Source organism: Anabrus simplex, chromosome 5 (assembly GCF_040414725.1).
Source record: "Anabrus simplex isolate iqAnaSimp1 chromosome 5, ASM4041472v1, whole genome shotgun sequence".
In the NCBI taxonomy this organism is placed as follows: Eukaryota; Metazoa; Arthropoda; class Insecta; order Orthoptera; family Tettigoniidae; genus Anabrus; species Anabrus simplex.
This window is the reverse complement of record NC_090269.1, coordinates 94,952,972-94,979,000: the sequence shown is the minus strand read 5'-3', so window position 1 is coordinate 94,979,000 and position 26,029 is coordinate 94,952,972. Positions and strand designations below refer to the sequence as shown.

At 38.7% G+C, this 26,029-nt stretch overlaps 1 protein-coding gene across 9 annotated transcripts in view; it reads left to right on the top strand.

Moving 5' to 3' along the window:
• Mrtf (Myocardin-related transcription factor) overlaps positions 1-26,029 on the top strand; it is an 814,655-nt gene that overhangs the window by 777,257 nt on the left and 11,369 nt on the right. For 8 of the 9 annotated variants that reach the window (XM_067147011.2, XM_068227571.1, XM_067147015.2 and 5 more), the window contains 4 exons: positions 937-1,092; positions 1,254-1,855; positions 11,170-11,414; positions 18,358-18,568. In XM_067147011.2, coding sequence (XP_067003112.2) covers positions 937-1,092; positions 1,254-1,855; positions 11,170-11,414; positions 18,358-18,568 — 1,214 coding nt within the window. The remainder of the gene's footprint in view (positions 1-936; positions 1,093-1,253; positions 1,856-11,169; positions 11,415-18,357; positions 18,569-26,029) is intronic. The other variant, XM_067147013.2, reaches the window with a different exon arrangement.

The window sequence follows — 26,029 nt, the reverse complement described above, 5'->3', positions numbered from 1 at the left end:
AACAGTGCGTGAATTTGTTTCAGTAGTTTCCCTTTTGCAGCTCATGGTTGTAATGCTCAGTCCACTGCAGACATTAGTTTCACTTGTTTATGAAGAGATTTTTCAGATATGTTGTATAATTTGTACTTGCAAGAGGAGACCTCAGCTATGAGGTCACAGAGATTTTGTTCAGACTTTGGGAGGTTGATCTAAGTTAAAAATAAATGAATACAGATCCAAGGGTTTGCGCCGTTGGCCCTTATTTAGAGAGAAAATGGTCCTTAAAATTTAACAGCCTACATACCTGTTATCATTTTGCATGTGAGTATCTGTAGCATCGCTGGTTTAGTGATCAGTGTCCCAGATTTCACTTGTGTGTCTCGGGTTCGAGGTGTGCCAATGACTCATTTGTACCTTTTCTTCTCTCTTTTCTTTTATATTTAATATGTTTTTGTCTTTGTCCATGCTGACTAATTGTTACAAAATATGTAGATTAATTATAGGCTGTGTGATAACAAACATGCTTACTATCGTCCCAGGTTGTAGGTTAAATTGTTATTTTACCCCTACTCCCCTAAAGATGAAAAGAAAAAGGGGAGAAGAGGAGAAAGAATGAGTCGCTGGCATGCATGGAACCTGAGATGCCTGCATGGTGGTCTAGAACACTGCACTGACTTCTAGAGCAGCGGTGCTACAGATACTCGCACACAAATTGCCAGCAGGTATGCAGGCTGTTAAAGGACTATTTTCTTATTAAACAAGGGCCAATGGCTAAAATTCTTGGACACATATCTGTTATTTTTAATGTAGATCAATCTTCCAAAGTCTGAATGAAATCAGTGATCTCATAGCTGTGGCCTCCCCTTGTCAGTCATGTAAATAGCAATGCTGTTGCATGGCTTCCCTGTGTGTGTTGCGTGTGTGTGGTTAATGTGGTGCTGTTGATCTCGGTGGCAGTGAGCGACCTCAAAGCCGAGCTCAAGCGACGCAACTTGCCCGTGTCTGGTTCCAAGCCTCAGCTGATCGAACGTCTCAAGTCATTTAACGATGTGCCTCAGCAGCACGACAGCATTCCATCGAGTCACTCAGTTATGGGCGACGATTCTCCCTCCGGTAAGGCATGTTCGTGAATGTGCATGTTTACCTTGCTTGTAGCTTAACAGACTCCATAACAGTGAATTCATTACAGTCCTTGGCTGGTTTCAATCAGGTTTTAAACTCTTGTAATTTTAAATTTAGTTTCTGTATCAACCATTCCCCTGTGTTTTGCTCAGGTCTGTCGATGGACACTCCCGTGTCTCCTCTGGGGCAGCAGATGTCAACTTGCGGAGAAGATGACAGCGTCAGCCTCTCCAATTTCTCCCCCAGCTCGCAGCAGCAACAGCTGTCTCCAGTATCCCAGAGCATGTCGCCTGAAGCTCCGGGAGAATTGGACATGGACACTAGCGAGACTGTGCTCAATTCCCAACAACCCTCGCCGCCTCCTCCTCCCTCACCCATTAGCGAGGACATCATTCGTGATCAGCAGCGCAAGATTGAGGAGCTGCAGCGACAACTTCTGCATTCCCAACTACAGCTGCAGAAAATTCGCAGCAACTTGCCCTCGGTCCAGAAGCCAGGGCAAGTATCGGTGACAAATGGCATCGTCATTAACACTGACCTGGCCCCAAAGCAGCATCAGAAGTTGATTCTGCAACAGCATCTGCAACAGAAGAAACAGCAGCAGCAATTACAGCTGCAACTTCAGCAGTTACAACAGCAGCAGATGCAACATCAGCAACTTCAGCAACAGCAACAACAGCAAAGACAACAGCAACATGCAGCGTTTCAACAACAACAACAGCAGCAGCAGCAACAGCAGCAGCAGCAGCAACAGGTGAGAAGTCTTCACATGGTTATTTACAGAGGCGAGGGCATGGGAATTTTCTTTGAGTAAGCTGAATGAAACATAGCCTTTCATGAAATAACAACAACCTAATAATACTGAGAGAGCTGATTATGCTGTTTGGTTTACCTAGCTGTGAAATTGCATTCGGGAAATGGTAGATTCAAACTCTGCTGTTTTAGCCAAGATGATTTCCCATAGTTTTCCATTTTCACACCAGGCAGATGTTGGGGCTGTGCCTTAATTAAAGTCGTGGTCTCATTCTTCCCAGTCCTAACCCTGTTCTATCCTATCGGCATCATAAGACCTGTCTTGTGTTGGTGTGATGTAAATCAAATGGGGGAAAAAATGAAAAGTATTATTATATTGTTTTGTTCCCTGCCAACCACCGGCATTTCTTGTACCATGTTTTTCGAAATGTTCAGGCATATCATATCAACATTTAGCGTGAAAGACAGACACTCGACCAAACTTCTTATTCAAAGTTAACCAAATTGAATAGTTCACTGTTAATGTCTGCACTATCTCCCATTGTTGTGTTTCTATTGAAGAAAGATATAATGATGATACATAAAATGTAAGACACGTGTCTGGATTTTTACTTAAGCACACATACATTTTACAAAATCAGTCATAAGACACACTATTCTTTACTCTAGAAAACATTTACTCACGAGGGAAAGCTAACACAAAAAAAAAAAAATGCTTTAGCTAGGCATTCCCCTTTGCCACATATTACGCGACTAGGGAAATTTGAAATTGGTCAGCTCACTTCAGCTCTTTAGCTGGAACAAAATACTGTTTACTTGATAGGTAAGGCTTCATTACACATGCCTTTCAGTAGTGTGTTAAAATAAGATATTTACTTTTATTTCTTCAGAATGCTTGTGAAAATCTCAGCTTATTCTGTCTACTCTCAAGCTTCGCTACTGACTTTTAATACATAATATTCTTCTCTAAACTAACTTCTATGAGAGAAATAACAGATTATTCATACAGAAGATTATTTTCCAACCCAACTTTTACAAGAGAAATAACAGATTATTTATATAGAAGATTCTTCTCTAAATTGACTTTTACGAGAGAAAGAATAGATTATTTATACAAAAATTCTTCTCTAAACTGACTTCTAGAAGAGAAATAAGAGCAATGGATATTGTCTCGGAAATGTTCGTCACTTTGTCGTCTTTGGTTTTAAGGAAGATGTGTCTCTATTCACACTCCTGTCCTATTGTCAACACTGCCACTTCCTTGCAATGTGGAGGCATTGAAGTGCCTTCAGTGAGAACAGAGGAGTAGAAGCAGGTTGAGGGTTCACCTGGCTCCTCATGCACATCAAAATACCCGCTGCATGGGTTTCCAGAGAACTTCAACATCCTTCCCCTTGAACATGTAATCTGGGTACACCTCTGCAGCTGTCCGCACATCGCAAGCAGAGCCAAAACCACCGTGTTTACTCAGAACCTCTGCATTGCGTAGCTCCTATCATCTGCAGTAAGTGAACACATGCTGTACTCCTCCCACTTGTTCACGACATGATGTACAACCTGTCCCCTCACCTCTATGTCCTGGTAAGGCGATACTCTGGAGATAAAAATCAATATTTTCGTCACTTTGGTGAAATTTTTTAAATGTCTGAGGTGAAATTTTTTAAAAGTCTAAAATTGAACGGATTGAGTTTTTTTTTCTTGTCACGAAGTTATTCTGCTGAATTCAAACAATTTATCACTGTAATAATGCTTTGTTTGCCAATTGTAATTTTACATTTAAATCCCATTTTCTCCCACAATATTCTTCAAAATGTAAAAATTTTTGAATGGTATAAGTATCACAGCCAGCCCCGTGGTATAGGGGTAGCGTGCCTGCCTCTCGCTCGATGGCCCCGGGTTCCATTCCCGGCCAGGTCAGGGATTTTTCTCTCGACCTGAGGGCTGGTTAGAGGTCCACTCAGCCTACGTAATTAGAATTGAGGAGCTATCTGATGGTGAGATGGCAGCCCCGGTCACGAAAGCCCAGAATAACGGCCAAGAGGATGTGTCGTGCTGACCACACGGCCCCTCATAATCTGCAGACCTTCTGGCTGAGCAGCAGTCACTGGGCAGGCCAAAGCCCTTTCAAGGGTATTAAGTGCCGTGGAGGGGCACATGGAATTTTTTATTGCAGAATTTTTCAAGTAGAACAAAAATGACAAGAACTTAAGTACGATATATCTCTCTATATATAAATTATGTACAGAAAAATCAATATGTAATGCTTTTAAAAGAAGTATTATCTACCAAATTATGAATTTACATTAACATGTTAATTAAATTTCATGAAAAAAATGGAATTAAACTTTCAAAAACAAAAATTGATTTTGGAAAAACTATTAATTGTATATGAAAGAAATGTTTGTAATAACTTTACTTTTACGTAAGTGACATTCACACAAAGTTGAGTGAAAATCCATGCATTAGGTAAAAATGCCTTTTTATTTCTGGAGTGTTGCCTTAAGTGTCACTATACATACAGAACGATAGGGCCTAGAATATGAATGACCCACCATGGTGCCTAGAAACAGCACGAAGATCAGCTAGCGATACACTCTTCAATATGACTACCTCTATAACTCTGTGAGTAAGAAATTATTTAAAAGTAGTAAAATAACGTTACCTAGGACAGGGGGATAGTAAACATAAAGTGGTGGTTGTGGTTATTGTTTCAAAAGGAAGTACAACCATGCAACAGTCATCTCTTAACACTAATCAGTAGGAAATTGGAAGAAATCCCACACTTCAAAGAATGAAGTATTGGCAAAAAGAAAGTGGAAGAGCCACGAAGGGCTTGAAAATAACAAAATCAGAAACCCCTACCAAAGGAGAATTTAGATGCAGGGGTCGCCAATGAAATTAAGTAGCTGAAAACTTCTGAAGTGAAAATTTCCCATAACAACAATTTTGAAACAGGGCACTATATCTAAGTTATTTTATATATGCAGTTACTCACATTTACACTTGCACAGATATGCTATTAACCTTGATTAGAAAGTAACAGTGTAATACAAAGAAAAACAAAACAAAACGTGGATGAATATTTAGTTTGGTTATGCTACACACTTTTCTGCCTTCCTCTAGTGTAAGGTCATCAGCCCAGAGGCTGGTTGGATCCTCAAACAGCACCACCTAAGATTATGCGGTTACAAGGAAACCCCAGAAACCAATGGCAGCACCAAAATGAGGAGTACTAAGCAAGATGAGGAGTGAGGTAGTTTGCCATTGCTTTCCTCACTGGGTCAGAAAGTACTATTGCAGCACGACTGACCCTATGAGCAGCACCTTTCATAACACTCTGATGCACTAGTCATGCTCCGAATGTCATTACTCAGCACTACCCATACCCCGGCAACTTCCATATTGTCACAGCCATGGATGAGACTGGGACTTCGGTGGAAGCTACACTTTACTCTGGCCTGTGCCAAGAGGTGGATGCAAAAGTACTGTATTCATCACGAAATGACAGCAGGCAGAGTGTAAGTGATGCCATCTATAAAGACAAGTAGTGAAGAACATTCTGCAACGTGCAGTGCTGTGGTGGATTCTGGACAGGCGTGGTCTGTTCGGGATCGACAGGAAGATGAGCATTTCCTTCTACTAACGCACAGTATTTCATGCTTACCATGTTGAGCTAGACACATTTACAGACGCATTAACCTCCACTCCAAAGCATAAATGTACATTAAAGAAAAGCAAATCACTAACTGGGTAGGGTGAGCACCATACTACAGGAAGATTCCTCTTTTGCTCAGAGTAAAAGTTTAGGTTACACTCACTGATTCCTACTACAACCTAGATCGCTAAGTTGCTTACCTTAGCAATTTATTATTATTTAGCATATGATGCTTACAAGACAGTAAGAATTACGTTAAATTATATTGTTACGTATATATAATTTACAGCATTAGGACCACTTTTCAGATATTGATAGAAAGGTCTGCAATCCATCTAATTCCTTCTAGAGATGCTGAGTGGAGTTCCTCCAAGGAGCTTTCTAAGGTCTCAGCATTCAGTATTTGGACCCTGGGCCATCAATTAACTATTTGTCAGCTTAACATTGAGGGCATTAGTAGAGCTAAGTGTGAATATCTATCCAAGATACTCGAGGAACAATCAGTAGATATACCTTAGCAATGAAGGTTAAGTGAGGCTTCTGGTCAGGTGGTTGTTATTTGTCAAGGGGGTAAAGCAAGCATTGGGTTAAATGAGTCCCAAGGCTTATGAGCGATGATAGCGCCCTCATATTTCCTGTCCCATCCCATCTCTCTTTGTCATCTCTGTTTCTCTCTTGGCCCCACCTTTATTAGGTTTACGAGGCATAGAGAGTCATCCAGTTTCACATCTTTCATGCCTCTTTCCTTTTATTTCTTGTTCTTCATTATTTAAAAACCAACCCTCTTTCCCATGTGATCAATGTTGGTAGAGGATGATTATTACATTCCATTTACTTCTAAAACAATAACTGCCACTATTGTAAATCCTCATAGCTGTATCACTGTAATTGTTAGTGGTAACTGTTTGGAGAGGAAAATTAATTAAAGTAATACTTTTAGAATGCTGTAGTATTACCCTCAACTCTTACATTTTACTGACAAGTATTTCAGTATTCTTAATTATACATAAAGTATCTTATTTTAATTTGGACAATATCAACACTAGTAGACATTTTTTTCTGTGGTCTCCATTCCAGTTTGACCCTTAAGACCACAATCACCATCACCATGATCTTCATCTGGAGGTGTTATTGACTGAGTGAGTTGGCTGTGTGGTTAGGTTTGCACTGCTGTGAGCTTGCATTTGGAAGATAGTGGATTCGAACCCCACTATCGGCAGCCCTGAAGATGGTTTTCCGTGGTTTCCTATTTTCACTCCAGGCAAATGCTGGAGCTGTACCTTAATGAAGGCCACAGCCACTTCCTTCCCACTCCTGGCTTTTTCCTATCCTATCGTTGCCATAACATAAGACCTATATGTGTCAGTGCGATGTAAAGAAATTATAAAAGAAGTGGGTTATTGCATTAATGTGCAATGTAATTTGTGAGCAACTATTGAACTAGGTTATGTTATATGAAAACAACATTACTGGTAGTGGTGAAATTACTGACAGGAAATTATAGAATTCTTTCGAAAATTTCCGTACGTATGTTCAAAATTCAGTTGAAGATATTTTGATCAGAAACAGCAAGTTTTCAATGATTTAATAAAAAATTATATTGGTAATAATATGTAATGGGTTTATGTGTTAATGCCATCGTGGTGGGCGGAAAAATGGAACTGAGATTGAAGAACGGTGATGATCAACTGATTTTAATACTTCAACTCCGATGTTCACAAAGCATTGAGAAGTAAACAAGACCACAAATGCCAGTACCCAATCAATTAATCCTTCAGGCCAGTATTAAAAATTGGCCAAGTTTTACTCTACAGCGGTAATAAATTTTAGAAAAATATCAGAATTTTACATTCTGTCGCAAACATTGCTTATAACTTCTAAACGACTTGTCTGATTTTGTTCAAAATAAGTGGATATACAGTTCATATCATGCAGTTGTTGTATCTACATAAAAAAAGGTGGCATGCAAAGTAAAAAAAAATGCCTAATTACCTTCTTGTCGGAATACAATTTGAATCAACAGGTGTCCATGACAACTCGGGTAAGCATTCACTTATATTACCATCATATGTAATTTTCTACTGTGCAAAATCATCATCACTAGCACTTTAATTATCACTCGGATTATTCTCATCAATACTTTCACCTAATATGCGTTCAAGAGGTGCTTTAGATAAATACAGACTATGCGAGGATGCCGCTATCTTGTTTACAGTGATCGACGTTGATGAAACAAATTCTTTTACGCCAACACAGTGCCGCATTACGGTAGATGATACTCCCTTGCATAGAATGATACCCTGTGCTGCGAGCCGGGCTAAAAGTTCACGTCGACAACCAACAGATGGCACGCAGATGTACGTCTAAAACATCGCTAGCCTAGTTCGTACAGGTATAAGTAAAAAACTGCTTCTGGCTTATGTTTTATAGATCTGTACACATACACGTCGAACCGGTGTGAGCGGTTAAATCCTGAATGTCGTGTCACACAAATGATGCCTTAACCGCACTTTATAGAGTGCTAAACTCTTTGTTGGTGCAGGGCGTATATCATTTATTCCAGGAATTACAAAAATATGATGCATGCATAACCACAGTCTTTTTCTATTTTTCTACCAACAGAAAGTATATATACCAAGGTGTGATTAAATGAAATGTGTGCCAGAAGACTGGGGAAAGGGAATAATAATACCAAAAAGGAGGGTGCAGCATTCTACCAGAGTGTAAGAAACCTTGTCTGGAATAAGAAAGTATCAAGGAAGTGTAAAGAGATAGTGTAAAAAATGTATTATCCACTCATATTAAGTTATGCAGCTGAGACCTGGACAGTGAGAAGTAGGGAGGAGAGTAGAATTCAAGCCAGCAAAATGAAATACCTAAGAAGTAGGACAGGAGAGACAGGGAATGACAGATTGAGAAACAAAGATGCAAGAAAGGAGGTCAAAATGGAAAACCTAAATGGGAGAATTGACAGGACTAAACTAAAATGTTTTGGACATGTAAAGAGAGAGGAAGGAGGAGAAAAGAATACCAAAACAGACGATGACGATGAAGTTCGAGGGTAAGAGAATGAAAGGGAGACCTTGAACAAGACAAATTAATTCAATAAAGAGGAGTGCCAAGAAGAAGAAACCTGGACAGCGACAAAATGATGGAAGAGCAATGGTGGAAGGAGAGAGGAAGGTGGAGAAGTGCTATAAATTCCCCAACCTGGCAGGAGCTGGATAAGGGGAAAGGAGGAGGAGGATGTAAATAAGTGACATACACCCAGCATTAACAAAGAGTTGACTGCTCTATCAAAAATGGCATCCACACGTGAATCCTCCTACCTGTATATCACATATTATGACCAATATTATATATTAAATCATTTAAAAACCTCCTATCACTGGGTGAAATAATACTTGCATACTTATGCTGAGCCCCAATTCTGAACACCCATCCAGTCTGATCCCCTCAGGAAATTTTTTATTTCTGTAAGAATGCTGAGGGCATCAGCTTCTCTAGTACCAAGCTTTAAGTTTCTAGGCTGTCTGAAAAGCTGGCCCCATGATGTAGGGGTAGCATGCCTGCCTCTTACCCAGAGACCCCAGGTTCGATTCCCTGCCAGGTCAAGGATTTTTACCTGGATCTGAGGGCTGGTATGAGGTCCACTCAGCCTGTGATTGCAGTTGAGGAGCTATCTGAGAGCAAAATGGTAACCTCGGTATAAAAAGCCAAGAATAATGGCCAGAAGGATTTGTAGTCCCAACCACACAGCACCTCGTAATCTGCAGGTCTTCGTGCTGAGCAGCGGTCACTTGGTTTTAGTATGTCTGAATGTACCTTATTAATTCATGTCTACTTTCATTTTTATACATTTATAGATAGCTACACATTGACTTATTTATTAGTATAGTTATACATGGATATTTTGGCAAGTAGGCCAAACTTTTGTCAATTTTCAGTCACAAAACATTGAGTATTTTATTATTTACAGTCACATTTTAATTTTTTGGGTATTTTCTGTTAGATCTTGTCAAGACAAATCAAATCACACCTCATTCATCACTGTGTGACATCTACAGTACATGTCAAGCTACATCGCACGGTAACTGACTTTTGACTGCCCAAAACTTACCATGATTGGGCAGCCATATTGTGCTGACATCATGTGCAGTATGTCAGCTTCTGCACTCACTTCTTGTGCATTCATCCTTCTAATTTAGGATAATATATAAATCATTCTCTTACATGTAATACTTTTCAACCTATAATAACTTTTTGCGCTGCACAAAAAGCTCTACATAGCTTTTTTGCCTAAGGCCCCTGGCCCCAATTTGAATTCGGCAGAAGTTTGAAGTCTTCGTATGATAAGAAGTTGCTGGTCAACTTGTGGGACGTGTCCTCAAATAAGCAACCAGGTGTGCTGGATGGGAGAATTGTCACTCTTACAGCTTGAGTACAATTTCTTGAGCACAGTGAACTTTGAAAAGACCCTGTAATTTCATGCTTTGTGGTCTTTGTTGGCTGAATAAATATATATTTTTAAACTATTAGTGATATTTAGTCAGAAATTTACACTGCAGATTGCGAACAAGTAAACAAATTTTAGTGGAAAATTAGCTTAACATTGCATTACGTGAATGATTTTCCCAAGTCCAAAATTATCTTGCTCTAACCGATGGAGAAGATCAAGAAACCCAAGCAAAATCCCCAGGAGTTGTGCCGAACAGACCAGAAAGTGCAGGATTGCTCCAGTTCTTCACCGCTCACATGTCCAAATGGCGTGATCAACGTAGAAGATCTCTTGCTCACCTCTGTTGAGGTCCTATCATGATACTGAAGTTAACCATCTTTGTCAGAATTATTTGTAATTAGTCAAAAATTCTGTTTAGTTTAACTTATAAATTAGTATTGCCAGATTTCAGAGAGGAGAAATGGGAGCACGTTTACTGAGTGACACTGAAGTTTTGGTACCACAATGAATCACAACTGTTGTTTATTTACTTTATTTATTGGGACATAACACCAAGTGCATGTTGCTAACACAATGATTAGGCTTCGGATCTTTGATACGTATATAAACAAATTGATATTTATCACTTAAGCATGCCTTTTCTACACATTTTTAAAATAGGAAATACTGTCTTATCATGAAACTGTCATCATAGTTGAAATAAGTCTACAAATCATTTGTATTAGATGACCTGTAAATCTGTTTTACTCATCCCTCCATGTATTGTTCATAATAGAGAAAAATCTTCTGTGTGAATGCATTTAATTCAAATATATTTAAATATAGCTAAAACTAAAATATTGCACAGTTTTGATGCACTAGTCAGTTCAGTAATATAGAGTAATGTACAATATATATATAACATTTCCCACTAGATTCAAAAATGATCATTTTCAAATTCAGAACACTTCTATCACAACTACTAACCATATAATGAACATGTATTTGGAAAGCTAGCTGTTGTTCAATGTTTTCATGCTAAAAACTGCAGCCATGACAGCAACACAGCCTACTGATGTCTTTCTCTGATGATTGAATTTTTCAATAATAATTTTATGGTTTTACATCCCACTAATAAGTATTACAGTTTTTGAAGATACCACTAAAATCCTTTCTCTCTGTGTTCTTTGGAATGTAATTGTGTGACATGCTTACATTTCAGGGCCTAAGTGCCAAGGAGAGTTTGGCAGCCTTCTTACAAAGTCAGAATCAGCAGCAGCAGTTGGCTAATCTGCTGCAGCAACAGCAGCAGATTGTCAATGCCAACAATAAGAACAATAATAGTACAGCAATCAACAATAAGAAGAATGCAGCCACAAAGAGCATTGTGCTGGGCCATCAGCAGGCAGCCCTTGTACTGAACCAGTTGAACCTTCAGAAACAGAACGGCGTTGTAGGCCATCACAGGTATGTGGAAGAAACCGTTAACCCATTCACCTTGTTAACCTGGGAGGGGTCGCGTGCCAAGTGTAACGTCAGGAGTCGCGTACGGTCGTTTCAACCGGAAATCAATAAAACACCAAACGCTTACTTAATATGCCATTTATTGTTACAATAATATAAGATAATATTATATAAACACAAACACTTTTTATCATAATAATAATGAGATTGCCTTTTGGTGATGAAATTGAAAATAAATATTCAATTTCTGTTTATGGAAAATACTTTTAAAATGATGTTTAATTTCATTTAACACACATCTAGACAATGATCCTTCTCCCTCTACTCAACAATGAATGATAACAGTGCACTTTCCGCATTATAAATAAGTCTACACCATGAGTCGCGTATGGTTGAATAGAACGGAGACAGGTAACGTGACGAGTCGCGTGCGAACAAAACGACCGGATAGCCAGCTTGTAACTCACTGAAGGAGTGGAGAGTGATAACAGTGGTGTGATGGAAGTGTGGTCGAGTCCATTCAAAGGTACTGAGGGATAGGAAATGTATTAAACAGTGTTCGCAGAAGGATTGATCAAAATAAACAGAAATGATCAAAACAACCGGACGCGATCCCTCGCGGGTTAATGACGCTAGGTTCTTTAGACCAAACAACAAAATAATTCCATTTTAAATATCATGCACCAAAGTGAGGGTGCTGTACATTCCTGTACCTTTCTGCCATAGTTCTATGAACATCTCTCCATTTCATCATAATGATTGTTCTCTGTGTTCGGAGTTATTAAGCATTTTGGTGTGAGAGATGGAGGTCACCAAACTGTATTCTACTGTTTGCATTCGTTGCAGTATTATAAATTCACAAGCAACTAAGTAAACTTACTTTTTTTTTTTTTTTTTAATGATTGCTTGACATATGTTATTTGGTTTTTAAATTTCTATAATTTCTGATCTTTATGGATATGACTACCATTCTAACAACTGAGATAAAATTTAACTTACGCTTTCGCATTTTGTGTTCTCTATAGAGTATGTGAACGTATAAATGTGTGTAATTCAGTTACCTTAAACATTACCCTATAAAAAAATTGAAACAACCCCCTGTGGGTGGGGGACGCCGATGAAGAATACACTCACGGTATCCCCTGCCTGTCGTAAGAGGCGACTAAAAGGGGCGACCAAGGGATGATTGTATTAGAACCATGAAACTGCTTTTGATTATTATCATCACGCGGGAAACACCATGGGTCGCCTTTACCTGCGAGTATTACCACTATATTAGGTACACAATAGGTTTGTGATTAGTAGCAGCAGAGAGGGGTTCACTGTAGGTTTCCAGTAACCGTGATTAGTACCATTGTGGAAAAAACCATGGGCCTGGGCATTGCCTGTGATTAGTACCACTAAATGAGTGACACTGTGGGTCTGCATTGCCTGTAATTAGTACCCACTGTATGAGGAACACCACAGGAATACCGGCGCCCGTGATTAGTACACCTAGGTGAGGAACACCATCAGTTTGCGTTGCCTATGAGTGGCGCCATTATGTGAGAAACACCATAGGTCTGCGTTACCTGTACGACGTACAATACTTGCGAGTTGTACTATCATGTGTGGAACACTGTGAGTCTACGCTACTTTTGATTAGTACCCCAACATGACAAATACCATGCTTGTACTTTACTAGCGACATGTACCATTATGAGGGGCTGTTGACCTGGATTTTGGACCCCTTTAGACAACAAACATCATCATCATCATCATCATCATCATCATCATCATCATCATCATCATCATCATCAGGATTGTGCCTTTGAAGTGGTCCCTTGGTCAGTAATACTATTTTTTATGATAGTTTTTGGGTCAGATCCACTGATTGTTTTAAATTCATATCCATCCATTCATTCTTCATGATTTTTTATTTTGGTCAGTGGATGATTTTGAACTTGTAATTTGTCATTTCATTTCTTACCATTAGGGGCTGATGACCTAGATGTTAGGCCCCTTTAAACAATAAGCATCACCATCATCACTCACTTCAGACTCCAGTATCTAAAACGCTTTCAAGCAGACTCAGAATGCAATCATAGTCATTCCCCCATGCCATAGAGAACTGAAAGACACGTGAACTAAGTAAAAAACATGACGGTAGGACAGCTACATTCCTTGGCTATTCACAGCACCTGAAACATCACAGGTACTTGCAAGCAGCACCTGTGCTCGGTGGGCGAGATTCGTCATCCAAGGAAAGGATCAATTTAATGTAAGCACCAACCTTGGTGTGCTACACTAAAACTAACCCAGATCACTAAATTCAGTTACCCAAAAAATCACATCGGTGAATAGTAGGCTATAAAATATGAACCTTTCCTTAATTCAGTAATGCATGGAAACTATCCTGAAAATTGTTTCAGAAAAATATAATTATATTTCTTCTCCACAATAAAGCATCAAACCTGGAGTGAACACACTATGTTATATCATAATTGTTAAAGCAGGCAAGTTCTGGGATATAAGAAATGACAAAACCTTCGGGCTTGATGAGGTAATGGAAGACAAGGCAATGGAAAAAATCTATGTTAAGTCTAAGCTAGCCTATGTTTTTGTAATTTTTCTTTTCTTTCCTTTTTTGTTTAACAATTCATTAACAAGGAATGTGTAATTAATTAACAAGGGTAAATAGTAATATGTAGGGCTCAGATAACTATGTGATTAAGTTTCAAATATATATTCTTAAATTGATACTATAATTATACCCGCCAGTTACTCGAAAATTTAGTTGAAATGTCCAGCTGCGTGAATAAACCAGTCCTCAGCACAAATGTTCCATCAGATGTACTTCTGCTTAAGATGCCAACGCTTGTCTAATTTTCCGAATCCAGTAGTGTCAGTCGTCTCATCCACTGTAATCCATACCACATCGTCGCCAATTTCTTTTTTTATAATTTTGTTTTACGTCGCACCGACACAGATAGGTCCTAAAGCGATGATGCGAGAGGAAAGGGCTAGGAGTAGGAAAGAAGCAACCGTGCCCCTAATTAAAGTACAGCTCCGGCATTTGCCTGGTGGAAAATGGGAGCCCATGGTAAACCATCTTCAGGATTGCTGACAGTGGGCTTCGAACCCACTATCTCCCAAATTCAAGCTGATAGCTATGTGACTCAAACCCCACAGCCACTTGCTTGGTGTCTCCAATTTCACTGCAGATTCTATGTACTGCCTCAGAGCAAGGTTATGGTAAGTAGAACTTGCACAGGTTGACTAGTCATGGAAAGGAAGTTTGATGTACTTTTATAACATTTCATGTAGCACTGGATCCTGTAATATGTTAAGTAATATATCAGCAGGAAGTAATGTGTGACAAATATCTTGTGAGCATTGACCAGATTTCAAATCTTGAATTTTGAGAAGTAAATGTGTTTTGCTGTTGCAGTATATTGTATAACTTCTGAACGCATGTCTGCAGCTACGGTTTTCTCACAAATGTTGCAAAATTACACAGTTCTGTCTGATTTTAAAAGTCGTCAAACTCCCACGTAGAATGGTTCAAAGGAACATTCTTCACATTTTTGGAATGCATCTTATTTGTTGAAATGAGAACTCCTCACTGTTGGTCTTCTACAAGTTTGGCAGACCACTTTCCATTTATAGTAAAATTTCATATTTCGGTATAGGATAGTGGAGGGGCAGAGAAGGCCTAAAAGAGACTCTACTGGCTCCAGCCCCCTACTGTTCTTTATGGCCAGAGAATTTGTCTTGAAATAAAATACAGAAACAAGGGTGCACTGACAAAACATTGTAGCCAATTGCTGGAATTGTCAAGGATCAAAAATGTAGGCAAGGGACATCTAAGAAGTAGAACTTACTGCAGAATATGGGAAATGTGTATTTAGGAACAAATCTACCTGAATATGTATTTAATTATAAAGGCAGCAGAAATTCTACCTGAATATGTATTTAATTATAAAGGCAGCAAAAATATGTAAATAAATAGAGCATATTTAGTTAAGTAAAACATTTAAGCACATAATTATCTGAGCCTTAGTAATCTGTATAATAATTCATACAAATATTTGTAACATTTCACAAACTTTGTGCTCTTGGAACACTAGGAAATAACAAGGAACAATTTAAGTCAGTTTCAAGTTAATGTTTGTTATTCATCACTGGAAAAGAGGCTATACAACATGACCACAAAATAGGGAAGAGATTCCTAACAAGCAGCAAGGCTCGCTCTACATAATTTGGCCATAAGAATATTGTATTAAATCAAAAGCAGAGATTTAAATTTAGAAAAGGATGGAAGCACAGAGAGAACGAAGATACAGAAAACATTACTGACCATCCCATCCTCGAATAATGACATGAGAGCTTAGTCTAACGGAGCAAGAAGGCACATAGAAACAGAAGATAAGTCCTCACTAAACTACGAGTAGGGGAAGAGAAAACTACAATCCAAAATTAAATTTTGAAAAGGCCAAGTTGCAGCAAAATAAAAAATGATAAGGGAAATGAAGGTCAACACTTGTACATCCTGGTTGGGTGCAGTTAATGCCAACTTATTAATATGAGAAGGAGTACCAACTTCTAAAACAAGACATCTCCCTTAAAAGTTCCGATATTAGTTCCTAGGTGGCACACAGATCATAGTACGAAGGGTAGACTAGTAGCAGACTGAGTAACAGAGCAAATGTTAATCATTGGATTACTTAGTTCAACCGTTTGCTGGTAGATGGCACTGGAGAAAATGATTGACTGAGCGATTTTGCTGCATGGTTAAGGTCGCTTAGCTGTGAGCGTGTATTCGGGAGATGGCGGGTTTGAATTCCACCGTCGGCAGCCCTGAAGATGGTTTTCTGCGGTTTCCTATTTTCACCCCAGGCAAATGCGGGGCTGTACCTTAATGAAGGTCATGGTTGCTTCCTTCACACTCCTAGCCCTTTCCTCCCACCATCATCATAATGCCTGTTGTACACCAAGAAAACTTGTCAAATCTTATCAAAGATTGTTCATTGTTTCTGAAGGTTTGATAAGATTTGAAAAAAATTGGTAGGGTTTGATAGCATTTTTTTTTAACATGGAGGAAGGGCAGACAGCTGTTGTGGTTCTTGGACTAGCAGTGGTATATTCTTAAAAAGAAAAGAAATGTGCAGTATACCATAATTTACATGAGGGAAATATTAATGAGTTTATCTTCAACATAATTTTTGCAATGTATTTAGTGCTATAATGTCATTTGCAGAAGTTGTGTTTTATTGCATTTTCTCACATTGATTGAATAAAAATGATAGCAATGCAACGGAAATTCATATCTTATTACTAGGGCACGGATGTTTAGGAAAAGTCGTATTTATTCTTTGTCTCTATTTTCTTGCCTGATTAGATTTTGATGCAAATTAGGTGATTGTGATCACAACTAAGTATGTATGTTGGGTATTCAGCCCGAAGGCTGGTTTGATCCTCCACAGCTCCACCAAAAGCTATTATAAACAGGCTAGGCCTCACTGAAGAGGCATACTAGGGAAATGAGGAGTTATCTTTGTCATATAAATGCATATTTTGACTATTTTTTGTCATAAGGTCATTTTTTGAGCTATTTTTGTAGAAACGCCATATTTCGGTGGTTCAACAACAGCTGTAGCTGTGCAGATATCATCTTCAACTTACCAAATGCGAACAAGTGTTCACAAAACATGAATCTTGTCATACACTTCAATTCCACCCGCGGAGAAGAATGAAAACCGTATGTGAGTTTGCACTATAGGCCCTGCCGCCCTACCATAATGTATTGAAAGACATCTACTTAATTTGTTTCGTGGTACGCAGTTTAAATGCATTTGAATAATATTAATGAAATCTGGGCTGAAACATTCCAAAATATTTAAAAAATAGATTCATTTCTAATTTTTTCGTATTTTAAACCATCAGTGCATTGTGCAAACATATTTTTTCTTTCAAAATGTTGTGTTATCTGATAATCTTAGCAAACTTAGTACTTTATAGGCATGTATTCACAAATGTTTGATAAGTGAATCAAGGACAACAGACTTTGAATAACTGCTAAACATATATATTCAGAAACTCAATATGAAAGTAAGAATAACAGATTCAATGAACAAATGTGATCAAAGGAATTGCCGTTTCGATTTATAATTTATTTTGAAATGGCCACATTTAGATTATTCACTTTTGAGGTCACATTTCATCACATTTGAGGTTACTTTCTTATTTGGGCTATTTTTAGGTCTTCAACATCCGAGCCTTACTTATTACATGAAAACCTATTAGGAATTCCATAATAATAATAATAATAATAATAATAATAATATGCAAAGATCATCATAAAATGATCATAGCTGACAGTGTTTACTTATAGGTAACTATACGGTAATAAACATAGAGGCTGTCCACTTCCTTGAGATATTTCTCTTGCAGTCTCCTTGTAAGTTGCTATTTTATTAATTTTATTTTGGTACTCTACGGAGTTCACTGAATGCTCTATAAGCAGGGATGTGTCTCATACTTAGCCATTATTACACATAGAACATCCCTCCGTCATGAAGAAGCAATTTTATTGTTTTGATTCCCATCTCGGCAATCCCAACATGCCTAGCAGCATAGCACACACCGTATATACTTGAATTCCTATTGCTCAGTTCTGTCAAGGACTTGGCAATTCTTTGATCGATGTTCTAATTCACTTTCAAGACTTCTCAAGACTTGTCAAGTATTGAAAGTGATTTGACAAGTTAACTTGTGAAGTATTGACAATTCTTGTGAAGTCTTGAATTTGACAAAAATTTGATTGTGTACAACAGGCTTAAGACCTATCTGTGTCAGTGTGACGTAAAGCAAATTGTAAAATGTTTTGTTCTTGCTTGGTTCTGCTTCCTTTTTGCAATGTGCTTTGAAGTAGAGGCTTATTAATTGATGATCTTCCTGCTTTCAGGACTGCATCTCTCCCCAATTTCTTTGGTTCTTTCGTGACGCAGCAACAACAACAGCAGCAACAACAACAACAACAACAAGCACCACCACCACCTCCACCTCCTCCTGGTGGCGAAGAGCAGAAGAGCCACTCGGGCGTGGAGGCACAGGTTATCATTTCGAAGCCCCCGCCGCAGTATGAAGAGGCCACTAAACAACTCAAAGTCAAGCAGGTGAGTTTTATTGTCTGTACCAGTGGTGCTCAAGCTTGTCTGCCAGCCCCCTGTCTTTTTGTGATATCTGAAGCCATCTATTTTCATTTTTGACTCAGTTAATTTATAACTGTCAGGTTTGTCAGTCTGCCAAAACTAATTTTCAATAAATAAATTTATGAATTATCTGGGAAAGAAAACATATGATAACAGAAATATACCTGAAAAGGAAACATCTTAATTACAATAGAATGACATGTTTTGGTATTGAAACAACATCATCAGATTCTATGAAATCACACTCAGATATATTTAGAAATGTAAAAACATTTATATTTATTTCTACTTAAATCCTTAGAAACTTGAATTTTGTAACTTATCGTAATGAAGTCCTCACTGCTCTCTACTCTAGCATAGCCTCTGTGAATTTTCTAACTGTTACCACAAACCTCTGTTTGTAACTAGTGGCCTCATTTATTTCTAAACCTCTTATATTTAAATCATTAGATACTGAGTCTAACCATCATCGTCTTGGTCTCCCTCTACTTTTGTTACCCTCTATAACAGAGTCCATTATTCTCCTGGGTAACCTATCTTCCTCCATTTGCCTCACATAACCCCACCACCAAAGCCGGTTTATGCGTACAGCTTGATCTATTGAGTTCATTCCTAACATAGCCTTTATCTCCTCATTCTGAGTACCCTCCTACCATTGTTCCACCAGTTTGTACCAGCAATCATTTTCACTAGTTTCATGTCTGTTACTTCTAACTTATGAATAAGATATTTTGAGTCCACCTAGCTTTCACTCCCATAAAGCAAAGTTGGTCTGAAAACAAACCAGTGTAAAGATAATTTCGTCCAGGAGCTGACTTCCTTCTTAGAGAATGCTGGTGATCACAACTGTGAACTCACTTCATTAGCTTTGCTGCACCTTGTTTCAATCTCTCTCACTACACTATCATCCTGGCAAAACACACATCCTAAATACTTGAAGTTATCTACCGGTTCCAGCTTTCTGTTCCCAACCTTCATTTCTCTTACATTTCGTCAATTTATTCTTGGAAAGGCTAATTTTTTTATGTTCAAGTTCCAAGATATTAGACTGCTGGCTTTCAGCACAATCTGCCATTAAGACCAAGTTGTCAGCACAAGCCATACTGCTTACTACATTTTCACCTAACTAAATCCTTCCCTGCCACTTATACCTTTTAGTAGATGATCCATGTATACCATGAACAACAAAGGTGAAAGATTACAGCCTTGTTTAACAACTGTAAGTACCTTGAACTAAGAACTCATTCGACCTTCATTTCTCACTGCAGCCAGATTGTCAACATAAATGCCTTTGATTGATTTTAATAATCTACCCTTAATCCCATAGTCCCCCAGTACAGCAAACATCTTTTTCGTTGGTACTCTGTTATATGCCTTCTCTAGATCTGGAAAACATAAAAAAATATAACTCAGTTCTCATAGCATTTTTCAATTACCTGGTGCAAACTGAAAATTTGATCCTGACAGCCCCTCTGTGGTCTGAAACCACACTGGTTTTCATCCAACTTACTCTCAACCACTAAGCGCACCCTCCCTTCCAAGTCGTCAATGAATACCTTGCCTGGTATACTGATAAATGAAATATCGTACAGATAGGTGCAGTTACTGCTTTCATCCAATCAGAATGTACCTTACTAACATTCCATGCTAATCTTATTACTCTATTACATTCCCACTATATTTCACCATTTCAGGTCTGATTTTATCTATTCCTGTTGCTTTATGAGAGTGGAGTTTATTTACCATTCTTTTCACTTCCTCAATCATAATCTTACCAACATCATTGACTTCCACTCCATAAGCTCAATTGTTCGCGACATCACCAGGAAGATTTCCTTTTACGTTGAGAAGATTTTCAAAATATTCCTTCCACCTGTCCAGTGATTCTCTGGGATCTATTATGAGTTCACCTGATTTACTCAAAACACTATTTGTTTCCTTTTTTCCCCCCTCCCTTCCTAAGATTCTTTATTACTGTCCAGAAAGCTTTATCTGCTGCTTGGCCAGACCTTTCCAGGTTATTTCCAAAATCTTCCCACAAAGATTTTCAGTGAGTTATTATTTATTGCAGTACAAATGCAGACAACATACTGAACCAAAAGTCTGTAAACTCACACTAGGGGGAGAAAATGCAACTCTTGACTATTACAATACACACTAAATAGTTTACCTCTGAGCACTCTGTTGACTACTGGTGCTGTGCTGGTGGTAAAACATGGAAAAATATAAAGGTGCTCTTAGTTAAGGATAAGGTAGTTTCCACGGTCAGTAGATGTTATTGCAGCTGCACTACCTAGTTATCTGATTAGAATGGCATCTAAATCATCACAGTCTAATTTGACAATGCCGGGCTGCAGTAATGGATTAGGGGTTGTGCATACCTGGTCTGTATAATGTTATAAAGACAGGAAGTGCCTGGGCTTTAATCTCAGGAACCACTCAATCGATTTCAGGAATTATTTTGCCATTAGAAAGTTTATTTCTCACAGATAGGATAATGAAAATTATGTTGGTTTATCAGGGGAGCAGTTAGTTTAATAAATATATATACCTGTATATAGATGATATATCCAGATATATATATGTGAAATGAAAATCCACAGCCTGTTTCCAGTCATTCGACCGGGTCAGGGATGAAATGAATGAAGCCTCCATCTAGCGGCGAGGATAGGAATTGTGTCAGCTGTCGAAGCCTGTCGCACTCCTCTGGGGCAATGATTAATGAATGACAGATGAAATGAAATGATATTGGAGAGTGTTACTGGAATGAAATATCATGTTTTGTATTGAATAGATGGAACCCCTAAAAACTTCATAAGTATTTGTGGAATGAAATATGACAGGGAAAACTGGAGTACCCGAAGAAAAACCTGTCCCACCTCCGCTTTGTCCAGTACAAATCTCACGTAGAGTGACCGGATTTGAACCACGGAACCCAGCGGTGAGAGGCCGGCACGCTGCCCTCTGAGCCATTGGGGCTCATATATATGTACGATGAATAAATGAGGTTCATTAACAGAAAATGTATTGACAAGGCAGATTTGAACAGAATACTATTTTAAACAGTTTCTAAGGAGTTTAAACAGAATACTTTTTTAAACAGTTTCTAAGGAGTTTATACAAGTTAATACAGGAATAAACAGCATCTATTATGGTCAAACTTATCAACAATATAGACCAAGTCAGAAAAATTGTGCATCTAGGACCTTTAGAAGTGAATACTCTGGCTGATCTGTTGCAAGTACAGGTAATATTCCCTGACTATGGGAACTGACACGCTATAGTCCAATTAAAACAACGTGCGTGTTCTGACAGCTCGCAGCATGTGGCGCCAAGCAATGGAGTGGGAGCGCTGTGTTGCCACATGATCTGGTCAGGGTTACTACATCACAATCAACCACTCTCGTTCTGCGTTAGGTGCTGCGGATATTAATATTCATGTACGGGGATCATGAGAGCGTTAGAATAATATTAAATATTGATGCTATTATTCCATGGTGGCTCAGGAGTAATTTTATCAGCTCAAATATTGTAAGACATGCTCCTCATTCCCCTCCCTCATAGGCCTTTACCAGTCTATCCCCGGAAGATTTACTTTATTTTTATGTCAATTTCAGTAGCAGAATGGCACTTTGACTTGCCTGCACTCAACATTCTGAGTTCAAATCTGGGTGAGGATGGGAGAAATATCTAAGAGATTTTTGTATTTATATAAAGAGGAGAAATCGGTCAGACCATGTCATAGGCATCAGCACAATTTAAGATGCCAGTTATAATTGAAACTATAGTTGTGAGAAGTAAAAGTCTGCCTTTCACCTTGTCGTTTCGAGTGCTTTTAAACTTGCGATCCTCAGTTATGGGACCTCTTTTGATTGAAATCCGAAGCAAAAAAACTTTATACATTATAACCACAGGTCGTGATTCTTAATTTCTAAAAGCTCACATGCTTTGTCCACCTTAATGAGAAGGAAGCACCGAAGAAGTAGAATTTATTATTATTATTATTATTATTATTATTATTATTATTATTATTATTATTATTATTATTATTATTATTATTATTATTATTATTATTATTTTAAAAAAGCAAAGCAAAAAGAAACAAAAAATAATAAATATTATCAAAATACCAATATAATTGGTCCATTATTCAATATTATAAATTTTCCAGCTTCTCATTCCTGGTTGCCAGCGTTTCACCGCAGTGTGCTAAGTTGGGCTCATCAGTTGGTAAATAGTACACCTACCAAGACGCATGGTTAGTGTATACCATGGAGGCCACCGCGTAGGCTACTTGGAGCCACCGGCAGTGCCAATGCACTATGAGAGACTTTGCCTCATTTCCAAAAATTGATGCCTGCCTGGCCATCAGATGATATGGATGTTGATTCCCATAGGGAGCCTGAAATATTTGTCCTGAATAAGTAAATTTGTAATACCAGTATAAATGGTCCGTTCTTGTACATTATAAATTTTCCAGCTAACTCATTCCTGGTTACCAGCGTTTTGCCCCAGTGTGCTAAGTTGGGCTCATCAGTTGGTAAACAGCACACCTACCAAGACGCATGGCTAGTGCATACCGTGGAGGCCACTGCGTAGGCTACTTGAAGCCACCGGCAGTGCCAATGCACTATGAGAGACTTTGCCTCATTACCAAAAATTGATGCCTGCCTGGCCATCAGATGATATGGATGTTGATTCCCATAGGGAACCTGAAGTATTTGTCCTGAATAAGTAAATTTGTAATACCAGTATAAATGGTCCATTCTTGGACATTATAAATTTTCCAGCTAACTCATTCCTGGTTGCCAGCGTTTTGCCCCAGTGTGCTAAGGTGGGCTCATCAGTTGGTAAATAGCACACCTACTATAGTCCGCACGGCCTTACTTCTAAACTGAAGTTTCACAAAATAAATGAGCATCGCCTTTCCTCTGTTGCCAGCGTGCTACGCCGCAAGAACAGGTGATGCAATACGACCGCGGCAAACAGCCCTTGTAAAATGTAATACCGTACTCAGATAAACTAATGAATATGGATTGAAAACAAATTCACAAAAACTACACTTACTAACATCTGCCACCAATAAGATAATATATTATTAAGAATAAAAGAGAATGAGGAAATAAAACATCATTCACCGCTAATGGCTAGCACAGGAAGGAGGTTATGGCCTATAAAGGGAACACTCCACTCATCTCACTTACCAGAGTCACTAGAACACTCCAACAATATGAAAAACACATTAATTACTGAAGGAAAAGGCAAAAGATTGCAAAGAGTACCGAATAACATACACGCTGAGCGAGATAGGTTAACCACTTGGTGAATATAAATATTAGAGTTGGCAACAGGGTTTGGAGATCGTGCTCTGCCGATAAAAATCGATATGAATGACTGATTGGGATTGGTTGAGTGTCTATGCTTCAGCACATAACCACCAGACAGAGCCAAAATCTGCTAAAACATCAATTTAGAAGTAGAGCCGTGCGGAGTATAAGACGCATGGCTAATGCATACCGTGGAGGCCACTGTGTAGGCTACTTGGAGCCAACGGCAGTGCCAATGCACTGTGAGAGACTTTGCCTCATTACCAAAAATTGATGCCTGCCTAGCCATCAGATGATGATGGGATGCAAATACATTCACTCCCTCTCTTTCCCCTTCACCTTCTTCCCAAGCGTCCTTTTCTTTCTTTACTCACCCCCCCCCCCCCCCACTCCCTCCCCCCATTCTAATTAATGTAGCTTGAGATATCTTTAACGCTGCTGCTGTTCTTTCTACAACTTTGTTAACGTCTATCAGTGGGCCTCAGCTTTCCCTTTCAGATTCAAAATGTTCTTGTAAGGCACACACCATATTGCGAGCTTGACCATGAATAACTAAGCCATGTCTCCCCATTGCGCTTGCCTTTTTTCGAGGTGAATGAATTCTTAGTCGGCTTCGTTGTCGTTTAGTGGCGCTCTGAACGGGTTGCAACATACTGCAGTTCAGTAAATGACAAGGTGTTAAAAATGACACTATACTACACAATACTAAAATTTACTCACACTAAAATGCCTGTCTTGATAACGATACACTTATTAACACGAACAAAGTAGCACTATAAATATTTAGCTGGTTTCAAAAACACGTTATACAGACACTGTTATATAGCCCAGCCACATGTGCTGCAGTTACTATTTGGCAACGTGGAACTCAAACCGACTGCCTCTTGGAGCTTTAAGACAGAGGGGTTAGGCAAAGGGAGAGCACGTGGCGAACTGGGATTGGCTTAAATGGGAGGTGTCTACTGGTTGCCATAGTAACTGCCACCGCTTACTACCACGCTGGGAGCTGTCAGAACATGCACATTGTTTTAATAGCACTATAATTGATATAGAGGCTGAGGGGAGAGTTGAAACATGTCAGAAAAGGGTATCAGACATAAGTTATTCGCCAGCAGTAATTCTGACTTCAATGTGGGTGAAATTTGTTTTATGTAGGTTTGTTTAGTATTATTAGTTAACTAAACTGGATTAAAATGATAGGAGATAAATGAAAAAGTCCTTGTAGTGTATTACTAGCATGTACCCGCGGCTTTGCCCGCGTTTATTAATTCAACTGTTTTATATAACAAAAATCTTTTTTCCTTAAAGAGCTTCTGGTTGATCTATATTAGTAACCTTCCAAATGGAGCTGAGATATATAGTGTGTTTGCCTTTCCAACTCTTGAAAAAACCACGTGCAGTTGACAATGGGAGAAGCAGCCTTTTTTTTTTTTTTTTTAAATTTGCTTTACATCGCACTGACACAGATAGGTCTTATGGCGACGATGGGACAGGGAAGGGCTAGGAGTGGGAAGGAAGCGACCATGGCCTTAATTAAGGTACAGCCCCAGCATTTGCCTGGTGTGAAAATGGGAAACCACGGAAAACCATCTTCAGGGCTGCCGACAGTGGGGTTCGAACCCACAATCTCCCAAATACTGGATACTGACCGCAATTAAGCGACTGCAGCTATCGAGCTCGGTCAGCCCTTTTAAAAATTTTTTTTTTTTTTTTTAAGATGGAGTCCTACAACATTTAGAGATTGTTCTTGTGCCTTGTTGTTGTTCATAGCAAAACTGAAACAAACGGAGAACTGCAGATATATAAATTTAAACTGTATATCTGAAGAAATTGTTCGAATCCGAGGAATGAATATTACTTCGCTCGCGGCATGCCCAATCATGAGAATGGCTTCAATAATATTAGTCATCAGTTTCAGAGTCATTTCATTGCAGGGGGCAGGATTCTTATTCTTAAGAAGCATAATCGGTGCCATAATCGTCCGCTCTAAGATGTTGGAGGGTAGTCCAGGTGACTCCAAGTCTTTCAAAAGCTCTGCCGTGTCGTCAATAGACTTGTAATTTTGTAGAACATCAGGTAATTCTTGTAAAAGTTGCTT